Source organism: Sinocyclocheilus anshuiensis, unplaced genomic scaffold (genome assembly GCF_001515605.1).
Source record: "Sinocyclocheilus anshuiensis isolate Anshui unplaced genomic scaffold, SAMN03320099.WGS_v1.1 scaffold392, whole genome shotgun sequence".
Lineage (NCBI taxonomy): Eukaryota > Metazoa > Chordata > Actinopteri > Cypriniformes > Cyprinidae > Sinocyclocheilus > Sinocyclocheilus anshuiensis.
Window position 1 is genome coordinate 1,405,052 of NW_015557091.1, and position 13,768 is coordinate 1,418,819.

The 13,768-nt window shown below is 35.9% G+C and overlaps 2 protein-coding genes and 1 long non-coding RNA gene across 4 annotated transcripts in view; all 3 read left to right on the forward strand.

The window, feature by feature from the left end:
- The window catches only part of LOC107677182 (p21-activated protein kinase-interacting protein 1-like), a 7,655-nt gene extending 5,077 nt beyond the window's left edge, over positions 1-2,578 (forward strand). For both annotated transcript variants that reach the window (XM_016471986.1, XM_016471987.1), the window contains exons 9-11: positions 987-1,083; positions 1,237-1,366; positions 2,176-2,578. In XM_016471986.1, the coding sequence (XP_016327472.1) occupies positions 987-1,083; positions 1,237-1,366; positions 2,176-2,300 (352 nt within the window). In that variant the 3' untranslated portion in view covers positions 2,301-2,578. The remainder of the gene's footprint in view (positions 1-986; positions 1,084-1,236; positions 1,367-2,175) is intronic.
- Positions 2,579-3,323: 745 nt separating this feature from the next.
- LOC107677201 (uncharacterized) lies at positions 3,324-4,946 on the forward strand. The gene is made up of 3 exons (XR_001632809.1): positions 3,324-3,518; positions 3,838-3,938; positions 4,068-4,946. It is a non-coding gene; the product is annotated as an uncharacterized LOC107677201 (long non-coding RNA).
- An 801-nt stretch (positions 4,947-5,747) lies between these two features.
- The window catches only part of LOC107677176 (guanine nucleotide-binding protein G(olf) subunit alpha-like), a 31,091-nt gene continuing 23,070 nt past the window's right edge, over positions 5,748-13,768 (forward strand). The window contains exon 1 of the mRNA XM_016471973.1: positions 5,748-6,553. Coding sequence (XP_016327459.1) covers positions 6,085-6,553 — 469 coding nt within the window. The 5' untranslated portion in view covers positions 5,748-6,084. The remainder of the gene's footprint in view (positions 6,554-13,768) is intronic.

Sequence of the window (13,768 nt, forward strand, 5' to 3'; positions counted from 1 at the left end):
GTTCCAATATCCACGTAAAACAAAATGTTTTGCATAACATCACGGCGGTATGGTGATAACACTTAACGGCACAGATTTTACTACATATTTTTTTACTACATCGTTTTTTTTACATATGTTTGACTGACTGCATTTTATTATGATAATGAACAGGCTGCACTGTCAAGGTTGCAATGCTTAACTGTGTGCGCGCATGCGGCGCTGGCGCAATCACTTTAATTTTTTCCTTCTAACAGTGGAAGCAACTACTCCTTTTAATCCTAAATATAATCGGAATTGTAAAAGGTTTGCCTTTATTTGTGTACATTCACAATAAAAACAAATCTTTGTGCTTTTGTAAAATAAGCCTAAAGAAAAATAGGATGCCGCTTTCTGCTGTCTGTTTCCTTTCGCGCCGCACAAAAATAAACTGAAACACCGCATACTAGGCTACTTGTTTTTCTTACATTTTCTTAATTTATAATTTAATTAAAAATATGTTTCTTATATATATATATATATATATATATATATATATATATATAAGTAAAGAAGACATCAGAGACCGTGACTGACCGCTGTGTGACCTGGGCAAACAAACTACTAGAGGCCAGCTCAGATTTCCTGATGTTAAAGACATCGCCACAAATGCTTCATCTGCTGAACTGGTCAAAATATAGAAGGTCTATATATATATATAGCATAGCTTTATTATGTTTTTCTCCTCGCAGAAGCGATGCAGGTGCATGATGTGATATGATGGCCATGTGAATCCTCATGTTCTGTTGTTTGCTGCTTTTTGCGCATGTAAAATGAATCCCCGGGAAACAAATGTTAGTATTTTTAATGGGTCACAGACACGTATCCTTTCTAATTTAATTCAATTCTAATTTAAAATAATCTTTGTCGGTTAACGGTTAACAATCGGTTACCGAGCGTCGGTTGTCGGTTAGGAAAAATAACCGAAATGAACATCCCTAATTCATTTAATGTTTTTTTCCGCCCAGAGTAAAAGCCATTGAGAGCTTCATGAAGGATGATTTTTGTGTCCTTGTTACGGCATCAAATGATGGATTCATTAAGTTGTGGAAACTCAATCTTGAGGTATTGTATGATCTTCTTTGCTAGTAACTGTAACACACAGACACAAGTGTTTTTTTTAGCCTTGAGCTGAACCATTTTAGACATAAAAATAATTTGGCCTGATGGTTTCATTTTGGTTGATCAGTATTTTATACTCGCTCTTTCCACATACAGAACCTTGAGACTCCTTCCCTGCTTGGCCAGGTGAACACCACTGCCAGACTCACCTGTCTTTCCATCTGGAAACCTGGTGAAGCGAAAGAGACGAGTACTGAACAATCTGCCCAGCCTGAAGCTTCTATAGGTGCGGTTACATTTATCAGGGTTTCAGCCAATTTTCACAGGAAAAATCCAGTCGTTTCAATAGGAATCCATCCTAGTGGGAATTTCGAGAAGATTTTGCAACGGGTTCAAGTTGGTCACATGAATTTGATGCTTTGACCGACAGAAAGCTGCTTGGTTTGAGAGTGACTTCTGTGTGAGCTTGACAATATAGACCTTTTTAGTCTGCGAAATATAGCTGAAAATTCACTAATATGATCTCACCTTAAAGGGATAGTTCACCCAAAAATGAAAAGTCATTATTTACTCACCCTCAATTTGTTCCAAACCTGTATGAGTCTCTTTCTTTCAAAAGCAGATATTTTGAAGAATGCTGGTAACCAAACAGTTGCTGGTAGCCATTGACTTTCATAACATTATTTTGTCTACCAGCAGCTGTCTGGTTACCAACATTCTTCAAAACATCGGCTGTGTCCGAAATCGCCCCCTATACCCTTAAATAGGGCACTATTTGAGGGAACAGCCATTTTTAGTGGTGTCCCCTAATATAGGGAATAGTGAATGAGGGTATAGGGGGCGATTACGGACACAGCCATCATCTTTTGTGATCAACAGAAGTAAGAAACTTTTACAGGTTTGGAACAAATTGAGGGTGAGTAAATAATGACAGAATTTTTATTTTTGTAAATACTTTAATTTTTGTTGAGTGTGTCCAAAAACAATCCAGAGTGCTGTGTGATTTGAATTAGAGCAGTAACCATAATTACATGTTAAAAGAGTTGAAATAGTTGTCAAGGGAAAAACGTATTAATATCCGTGTTCTCCAAACAGCTGTTGTGGTGCTCCCGAAGCCAGCCAAAGGTAAAAGAGTGAGGCTACCAGGAGAAGAGGTGATTCTAGAAGAAAGCAGCTCCACAAAAGAAGGAAAAAAGAAGAAAAAACAAAAAGCGCAATAAACAGTTTTATTGAAATCATTGGTGGTCTTCTGTTATTTACTTTTCATGTCTTGCATTTCATAGAGTGTAGTGACTTACAGTGCATTTTTTGAAGTCAACACTGCAGAGTTGTTTACCATGAGCATTTTGCCGAGTAGTAAAGGAAAAAACCATTGAATTACAGCTAAGTGAAAGATAAAATACTCTATTTTTGTATTTTTGTTCATTTGTCTTGTTTTATTTATGTAAATCAATTTGAGATGTAACATTTAAAGGTGCTATAGAAAATAAAGATTATTTTAAAGGGGTCATATGATGCTGCTAAAAAGAACATTATTTTGTGTATTTGGTGTAATGAAATGTGTTTATGCGGTTTAAAGTAAAACGTTTGTGATCGGAGAAATGACGGACAAGTGCTACTCCACACTGCCCAAAACTCGCGTTTGAATCATCAGTGGCAAATGATAAAAGAAAATGTACTTACGTGAGTCAGAACTGCCGGCATTTTAGTCTAACGGTACTCTCCCAGGATCAGTAAACAGTCCTCCATAAAATGTGCCGGTGATCCACAGCACTAAGTTGATGTATTCCCTCAGCGACCAGCACGGATCAGCTCTAGGCATGACGAAGCGGATATCTTCCTCTTTTGGAAGACCAAACAAAGTAGTTTCGCTTTCACAACGAAGCACACAGCGTCTTCAGGACATGGCGGCAGCGGCAACAACAATACTACAGCGAGAATAAAAGTTATGCCTTCTTTCTTTGTGTGAACATTTGGGCGGTGTTATGCAAATCTTCCCACATAGTGAGGTAGATATGTGGGGGCGTGTTAGAACGAGCCGTTTTAGGTAGGCGTGGCTGACTCTTAACTTTTATAAAGAATATCTCTTTGGATTTGAGACTTTAGTCTTTGCAACTTTACAGATCTTCTTTATGCACCAAGAGCTTGTAACACTCCAAAGAGAAAGGAAAAAATGAAATCGCATCATATGACCCATTTAAATCTGAAAAACCTCTGCAGTTCTCGCCTGCACATGCGGACTTTTATTTTGAAACTCGTTAGTGCCGTGTTTCAGGAAGTTAAAAAGTGGAGATGCTTTAGCTTTTTACTAGCAATCAACACGTCTTTTTGTTTTATTTGAGAGTTAAACATGCGTGCAGATATGGCTGTGGACTGGTTTGGTTATGGTTATGCAGCTCTAATAACGATAGGAGGGGTTGTTGGTTATGTTAAAGCAGGTAAAGATCTCATGCATGCGACAAACAACTATGTTTAGTATTCTGGTTTAGTTTTTGAGTAGCCAGTGTATGTAAAACACGTTTCAAATAATTCCGTATAAATTCAAATGAATGAAAATCAGATTTTCTTTAGCAAATTTTAACCGTAAAGATGTAGCGAGCGTACAACTTTAATGATTTTAGTTTTTTTTTTGTCAGCAAACTATAATGCACTTTGTTATAGCAGAAACTCAAATTTGTTGTTAACGCACCTTTACCTGAACTTTACCGGAACTTCCTAATATGGCCAGATGTCTCATGTTCCCGCTTCCGGCTGCAGGTAGTTTTTATCTCTGGTTGCTGGGCTGATGTTTGGCATTGCAGCATTTGTTGGTGCTTATCAGATGTCAAAGTATGACAAGGATATCTGGGTTTCACTGGGTAAGTCTCTGTTTCTAGAAGTATTTTATATATATATATACACACACACACACACACACACACACACAATGTATTAAAATGAATAAGGATCATAGATGACATTAATGGGATTTGATTTTATATTTGAAGGCACCTCTGGATCACTGACTGCTCTAATGGGAGTGAGATTTTTTGAGTTCATGGAAGATTATGCCAGCTGGACTCATGGCAGGAGCGAGGCAGGGATATTTTATTTTAGCTGTTTGTTATTTATATATTATGTATGATTTTTTTTTCCAAAATTTTCATTCAAAAAGACTTCCCAGATATCCATAATGTTGATATACAGACAAAAAAAAACAATATTTACATATGCTATACTTGACATTAACATGGACAAATGCATTGTTTTGGTTGTTGAATTATGTTTTGTTCTTTGTCTTTGTTGATGTTCCTGAGGATTGGTGTGAAAGTGCTACAGAATTCACAAAAGAAGAAACGATGACACCATTCAGAAACTACTTGCAGATCCTGCTGAGATGCACTGACACAGATATATATATATATACTGACATGTATAGACATTTCATACAAGTTGTGTGAAGAAGACAACAAAATTCAGTTTAGGGTCATATGGAAGTGCCTTCATAACTAGATGAACAAATTAAAGCAAATAAAATGTATTACTTTATTGAGATTCAAATAGTTGTTGATTTATGTACGCTACATATTTACACATTACAGATGATATCCATATTCACCATCTTGGGTAATTGGTAATTCCTCAAAAATATTTAGTAATATCAGGTACAGATTTGTAACTCTTATCTAAAAGTTTTATAACCAAAGACATCATTAATACAGCGTATTGTTAGTCACAGACTGAGATGTATTTACTTTGACCTATAGAGGGCCCCAAAATCTTTAAATAAAACCAGTATTTTTATTATTATTGTTCTTTTTAAAGCATATAAAGATGTATCATATTTGACACTTTTTTATTAAAACATATTCTCACTACAAATCACATGCGTGTAACCATCGTCAATATTGGTAAATCGTCGTTTTAAAAATGTCACAATACACTGTAAAAATTATTGTTTGAAGTTGCAAATAAAACAACTGGAGTATGTTTAACTTTCTTTTCTTGTCTTTTACTTAAAAAAAAATACATTTAATTCAATGTGTTCCGTGTCGCTTCTTTGTCATTAGTCCTATCTGGGAAATGTACTTGTAATGTCTGAGTGAAATTATTTCTCCATTATTTTATTTTATTTTTTTTAGTGTAGAATGATTAAATGTAAAATACAGTCTGTTACACTTTCATTATTTACCCTCATTTGTAAGTCACTTTGGATAAAAGCGTCTGCTAAATGATTAAATGTATTTTTTCTTTACAGTTATGAAAAATGCTGCTGTAAGTGCACACTGAAAATGGTTTAGAACATTTTACTCAGAAATAGCTAAATTTCACTAATAAGAAACGGCAAGTAACATTTATTAAAAGGTGCAGTATTTAAGTAGAAAGACTACTAGTATTTTCTTAGTAAACGTACTTCCATATCTTCTAAAAAAAAAAAACTTTACAATAACGAGAATGCGGTTTTCGAAGCTTTTTGTTTCATTTTTATTATTACGTCTTATAGACAATGAAACGTATCACTTGTAACATTCACATTGTTAGAGATTCACGTTTGTTATTATACTGTTCCACACTCGGAATACATCAGGTGTGCTCATTAAATGTCTCATTAGTGAGTAGGGTCTCAGGAGTATAAGGCAGTCTCCATGCTCAAATAGTCCAGAACCCTCAACGGGGATTTAGAAGCACAAATCACCCAATACATGAGCAAAAACGCACCTAGATGACCCCATATGTGTCCACTGGTTTTGTGTGGTTGGGCTTTTGGTTTCTTTACGGTAAGGTGGACCTGCACTGTCAGCACAGGCAGATGTCAGGTGATCCACCGACTATTGCGTGTAGGTTGGACTGTAAGAAAACACAAAATGACATTTTGTAAATACAAGAGCATCATTCTGGGATTACGCATGGCTGGGAAATGCACCGTGTGCTATCAGCTCATGTGATGATGCGCTAAATCACTGGCAATAGAGCGTTTGTTGTGTATTTATGATCAAATATCAGCAGTGAGCGCCTGGCCACATCATGGGGCTGTGTTACAGTCTGCGTCCCCGCTTGTTTGGGGACCTCAGTGGATCCATTTCCAACACCAACTCGGAGTCAGATTACCAGCCTCCGGATCCCGGGATGATGATGATGATGCCTTCATGCGTCCGGGGCTCCAGGCAGCACGACGAGGACTCTAGGGGGAACAGCGGGAAGACATCATCCACCTCCCCTTTACGCGCCGGGGACGCCGGCAAGATCCCGGCCGGGGAGCTCCGCCGTGGCGACGCGGACAGAGCTCTCATCCAGAACGGAGGAGGAGGAGGAGGAAAGAGGAGGCTGCAGCTGCTCCAGACTCCCAGCAGCGCCCAGAAACACAAGAACTGGGACAAACTGGTGGCGGAGGAGGAGGCCGAGAAGGAGGCCAAGAAAGTCAGTAAGACTATTGACAGGGCCTTGAAGGAACTCAAACGGGAATATAAGCAGACGCATCGGCTGCTGCTCTTAGGTGGGTGATGCTGCCGTGCCTACTGTATGGTGGCTTTCTTCTTCTTCTTATCGTTGCCTTATTATTAAAAATGGGTAGGCATTTACGTCATATAGCCGTGCTCAAATGTATGCTAGCATATACTTGAAAGGTGAATATTTACATATTCTCAGTACATTCATAACGCCTCATACTCCACTTTTAGAGATTAATCAATGATTATTTTAATGACCGATACCGATTATTTTAATGATTACATTTTTATACGTACCAATATGCTGGTTTTATTTCTGCTTTTGACACATAACTAAATAATTATTAGACTACAACAATAAAAACATTAAGAATTATGGATATTTTCATAACAGTAAATAGGGCTGGACGATATGGCCTAAATTTATATCACGATATATTTCTTAATTTCGGTCGATACGATATAATTCCGATATGGATATGAACACTATTAAAAAAGCCTCATAAAAACTGCCAAGAACGGCCACAATAGATGTCTGTACCTACAAACTTATGAAAAATTAATTTGCCAACTCTATGAAACCTACTCCTATATAATTATATAATATTTTAGGGGGGGGAGGGAATGTTCACCTTTTATTTGTATTTAACCTTCATACAAACAAGAAATGTGAAATCACTGTCAAATAAACATCTCAGACTCACCTTATTAATATTAATATCTTTAACTTCAAACTATAGGCTAACATACACTACCAGTCAAACGTTTTTGAACAGTAAGATTTTTAATGTTTTTTGAAGAATTCTCTTCTGCTCACCAAGCCTGCATTTATTTGATCCAAAATACAGCAAAAACAGTAACATTTTGAAATATTTTTACTATTTAAAATAACTGTTTTCTATTTTAAAATATTTTAAAATATAATTTATTCCTGTGATTTCAAAGCTGAGCTTTAGCATCATTACTCCAGTCTTCAGTGTCACATGATCCTTCAGAAATCATAAGTGTTGTATACAATTATTTAGTACAAAATATAAAAGATATAATGCATTGTTACATGTATTGCAAGGCATTAAGAATACTTCTATAATAATACGTCTATATGTTCAGGCTTCAAGAAAAATGATTTAAGCATGCTTTATTTTATCTGTCTATTTACTTTAGGTTATCTGTTTATATGTATTATTTGCAGTCTTGGGCCATTAAATATAAGAAAAATTAAAAATAAATTATATTTTTCTCTTTCCATAGTCGATTAATGGATCTGGTGATGATGAACGTGAGTAAGATGTCAGAAAATAAAACTGAGCTCATATAGTTTTTCAGCCAGGAGGACATGATGCTTTGATAAGATACTAAGTCATATAAGAATCTATTACTTTGATCTCTGAGACACTGCGAGCTCACGCAAATCCTGATAGTCTTTTAGTTTAATGCTGGAAACCAGCTAGACAACCTGCTAAACTACACATGCACATTTGATTTTAAATAACACTATACAGAAACATACTGAATAGTATCAAATTAAATATGAGTACCTAATTTGACTCTATACAGCTGTTTTAAATACTGTAAAGCATTTTCCTTTATCTAAAGATCAGTTTTCCAGATATGTTTTAGTACTGGACTGTAAAGTGTGGTATGTTGCTAAGTGATGTCTATGCTGATTGTATACTGAAACCATTTGTGTGGATACCTGTTTCCAAAGGCATGAGTCATTAAGACTAAAGGGATTAGACATACTGTCAATTGATTTCATTCATTTATTGTCCTTTGCTACTGATAACATGATGAACTGCCGACTTCTTAATCCACACTGGGAATTTACAATTGTTCCGTAATCTTTTATGCTGATATATCAAAAGGCACTTGATATAAAGAAGGTCAGAGGCCTTGTTAAAGGAATGGTTTACCCCAAAATATATGAACATTTGCTGAAAAATAATTTACTCTTAGGTCATCCAAGATGTAGATGAGTTTGCTTCTTCATGGGAACAGATTTGGAGAAATTTACATCACTTGCTCACCAATGGATCTTCAGCAGTGAATGGGTGCCGTCAGAATGAGAGTCCAAACAGCTGATATAAAAATCACAATAATCCACAAGTAATCTACACCACTCCAGTCCATCAGTTAACATCTTGTGAAGCGAAAAGCTGTGCGTTTATAAGAAACAAATGCATCATTAAGACGTTTTAATTTTAAACCGTTGCTTCTGGTGAAAATACCGGTCCATAATCCATAATAATGCTTCCTCCAGTGAAAAAGTCCATCCCCTGTTGTCCTCTCACATCAAAATACACCCACATATTTGTTTAGAACTGCTTGATCTGTGCGTATTTCTCTGCTGATTCAGACAAGACAACTTTTTCACTTGAGAAAGCAATATTATTGATAGAGGACACGGACGCAGCTTTTCTCTTCACAAGATGTTAACTGATGGACTGGAGTGGTGTGGATTACTTGTGGATTATTGTGATGTGTTTATCAGCTGTTTGGACTCTCATTCTGACGGCACCCATTCACCGCTGAGGATCCATAAGAGGATCCATTTTCAGCAAATTTTGGGTGAACTGTTCCTCTAGTCTGACCTACCAAAATCAGAATCCAGCAATGCATTTGGAGCTATTTATAAAGAGCGAGCAAATTTGCATGGTTTACTGGCACATGACTCAGTTGAATTTAGGCATAGCTGGCCGAAGACAAACACAGAGTGGCATTTCAGATCTTTACGCATTCATATTTTCCTATATTCATTTCTTATATTTCTTTTCTTGTATTAATCTAAGGAAGCCTGGTTTTACATCAATGTTATGAAATTGAAATTACATAAAAACCTTAAAGAACTTACATAAAGAAGAATTACATTAAACAACCTTGGCTGCAGATGTTGTCAGTTTTTAGAAATTGATAATAGAATTATAAAGAGAGAGAAGTCATCCAAGATGTGGCTTATAAATTAACTTTAATTGAGGATCTTGCTGAGTTATCTTGAAGCTTTATGGTACAGTTATTTTTAGTTCAGAAGAATGACACATCCTTGGGAATATCTTTGTACAAGTTGTACTGTAAATATGTGGCATATCAAGTAGTAGATAACGCAGCCCTAAAGCGAATATCATTTTATTTTAATAGAGGTAACAGGTATTTTTACCCATGGGCTATAATTAAAATGACATGACTTGTAGCTTATATTTAATGAAAGCACAAAAATAGCCTATTTTAACTGACCTATATTAAAAAATAGCACATGTTTTGTCTGTTGTAATGGATGCCTCACCTGTGAATAGCCAAAAGGGGTGTTTAGCTGCTTCTAAAAGTGTTGAATAGTTTGATTATGGTTGTACCATGCAGGGAATCCTTTCGGGGCAAAAACAAGAGGTTGTCATGCTTTCGCACAAGTTGGTATTGCTCCTTTCTGTAGCATTGCAATGTAAATTGTATGTGGTCTGTAAACTGAACTTTGTCACCCTGTAAATAGGTTTTATCATTTACTGAACGTGTACTTTGGCCCTAGCGTGGCCCTAACTGCATATGGCTAGCTAATTGTAATGATAGCATTATGCAATATGGTCTGTTGTTTTGAAAGATTTGAGCTTTAGGCCAGAAACATACATGTAGATTTAGTCCTCGAGTAAATACAAGCATCAACAATTTTGCCAAAAACTCTTCCATCTAGTTTAGTGCAGTGAAACAAATTGGTACCTATCGATGTTCTGCATAAATTGCAGTAGTTTCTGAATACTTCTAGGTTAGGAGAGAAGTTTGATCAAAAATGGTTTAATATGTATCCATATCACCTTTTTTAGATGTTAAAGTAGGGCTTACATAAACTAATAATGTTATCAGGTGTGGATTATTTTGAAAATAATTCAGACAGGAATTCAGACCTTCAAAGCTGAGCACAACTATCACACATAAATTGACATATTACAAAATGTATAACAGAGTGGTTTCTGTATGAACAATACTTCACAATGATACTGCTGTAATGTTGAAATATTGTCGTCTTATTTTGTTGTCTTCCTAACCTAAAGTAGTTGGGCCTAAAGTATTTTTTTGCATATTATAAATGTTTATATAACACTACATTTCTAAATCTTAATGTCATTTAAAATGCCTGAACCACAAATGCATCTGTTTTCACTTGGTGGCATTGCGTTTTATATATGATGATTTGATGAAATATTTAAATCTGATACAATCAGGCCAAATAATTAAAGGGGTCATATGATGCGATTTCAATTTTTCCTTTCTCTTTGAAGTGTTACAAGCTCTTGGTGCATAAAGAAGATCTGTAAAGTTGCAAAGACTAAAGTCTCAAATCCAAAGAGATATTCTTTATAAAAGTTGAGAGTTAACCACGCCTACCTAAAACGGCTCGTTCTAACACGCCCCCCCCCCACGTCTACGTCACGATGTAGGAAGATTTGCATAACGCCGCCCAAATGTTCACGCAAAGAAAAAAGGCGTAACTTTTATTCTCGCTGTAGTATTGTTGTTGCCACCGCCATGTCGTGAAGGAGCTGTGTGTTTGTGTTCTGCACTGTAAAAAGTAATTAGTTGAACTTACTTGGAAAACCTGTGGAAACTGATTGCCTCAAATTTCTCAAGCAAATTAGTTTATCATTTTTGAGTTAATAAAACTTACTGTAACTTTGTATAGGTAACTTGTGTATATGTATAGGTTACCAGAAAACGTGAGTGTTGCTAACTCAATGACAAGTTCAGCCAACTTAGAGATGTAAGTTAAGCTTAGTGCACAGAACTCAAACAAAACAGTTCTCTTAACAAGTCTGCTTTGTTCACATTACTAGACAAATGTGTGGAAACAGATTGCCTTAAATTTCTCAAGTAAGCTGTACTCAAAACTTAAAGTTGTTAATACAAAGACAGAAAACAGATTGTTAGCACAACAATAGGGCATTTATTTGTTTAATAAAACAATGTTACTTCAAGTCATTACTTTTTAGGCATGCTATCAAATCAACAATTTAACACTGTAAGAAAAATGCACATACTGCACTCAGGAAATAAATAGAAAAAAACAAACAAACATCAACATCCCTTTTATGACACCTTGTAAATCTAGATTTACCATTTTCTAGAATTACCTTTTTCTAAATCAATAATGATCAATCATGAACAATTACACTGAAAAATGCTCCATCACGCCACAATGACATCTTTCTACATCAGAAGATTTTTCAGAGATTGCATTCTAGGTTCAGCCATTGAATGAAATCAAAGGTGTCCTTCAATACTGGAGGATACTATAATTTCATAGCATAAATCCAAGTCCAAAGAGCAGGCATATCTTGGGGAGGATTTTCCAGATCATCCAATACTATAATACTAAGGTTTTGAAAACCTTCCAAAATTATTGCAGTAGACATGGCATTAAATGCAGTGAGTTAGGTATGGCTCTAGAGTCCTCAGCTCAGGGATCATGGTCAATAGGCCGACATCTCTTGACATCTCTTCTTCATCATAGTCCTAGAAACAGGAGCACAATATGACAAAAATAAGTAATTACATTTTAAGAGTACATATTCAGGTTAAACATTTGCAAACAAATTAATATCTGTGTATTATGTTTAGATATAAAGGCCTTTTCAAACTGGGCACAGCAGTGGATCCCAGAGATAAAAAAATAAAAATAAAAAAAAGACATTCAATCTGTTGTACAAAAAGACAAGACAAACTGAACAGTATGCCAGCTATACAATAATCTATTCTGAAACTGCTGCTTTGACATTTGAAAAGTGTAAAAAAAACAAAAAAACAACAACAGCATTTTGGTTCAATACTGACATATATATTCTCTTTTGTGTGATTTCTAAAGACTGACCACAAAACCATGATCAAGAGAGCACCCTCATAGGCCATGTCTTAAACGAGTGGTTTTCACATCTCTATCACTCATATATTAGACTCTTTGTTTTTGTTCTCTTGCTTATCTGATTTCTTTATTTCTTTCAAACCTCCTTTTTGATTTTTATATTTCTTTCACTTACTTACCTTTATTCTTTTCTGTCCTTCCTTTCTGACTTCTTTCCTCTTTGTGTTGTCTCCTTTACTCTTCCTTCGTCTAAATTGTCAGACTCCTTGTTGCCTAATTTCTATTTTCTTTCTTCACTCCTCTTTAAAAAGGGTTCACCCAAAAATGAAAATTCTGTCATTAATTCCTCTCATTTCGTTCCAAACCCGTAAAACCTTCATTCAACTTCGTTCATCTTCGGAAGTGGTTCAACCATCATTTTATGAAGCTACAAGAATACTTTTTGTGTGCAAAGAAAACACAAAAATAATGACTTCATTTAACAATTTCTTCTCTTCCGTGTCAGCCTTCAACACTTTCACAAGAATACCACAGCGCATGCATGTGGTGCTGCTGATGGAGGAGCTGGCATTCTGATGTAGAACCCGGATGTGCTGCGCCTTGTTTACAAGCAGAGGAATGATGGAAGTCCGTGGAGAACTGCTGTTCATCGCCCATTGATGTCAGATGTCTGTACAATTATTAAAAAAACTCATATTTAATATCACTCAAAGCACAAGCATTCAGCATAACATATAATGAATATCTACTTATTCTGTGCAGGTTTCACAAAACTGCAAAGTATGATTTTTCATTAAGCACACTTATGTGAATAAGCATATACTATGTGGAAACATGGAATTGGAGAATTTTCATATTCCATAGCTTCCATATTTTAATAAGTTTTTCAGCAGTTGAGCTCTCTTTTCACTCAATAAACAAGTAGAACTTCCACTTCCACTGCATGAGCTTAAGTCCCCAAAAAAAGAGCACATACTGGGCATTGACGCACATTTAAAAACTATTTTTAAACTATTTAAGTTTCTACTCCAAATAATTTTCTGAAATATAAACATTTAAATTTTATGATGCTTACTCACGTCTATTTCATGTTATAACTAGCAGTAAAGAGGAAGATCGATGCTTGTAATCTAGCTTGTAAGCCACTCGCTAACTGACGGTTACAGTAATGCTCGTCAGTAAAAACTAATAAAATCTGCCTTTTCTTTTCCTCAAAAACGATAGCACACACTGGCCCGGGGTCGTCACATGTGGTTGCCACAAGCCTGCCGGCCGCTCCTTTCTCAGGCCCGCCTGCCTCCGCTCACTCTAGCCCGCCGGCCGTTTCGTTGTGAAACGTTTAGTTTCGTGTTTCGTTGTGAAAGCAAAACTACTTTGTTTGGCCTTCCAAAAGAGGACACGACTAGAAATCAGTGGTTAA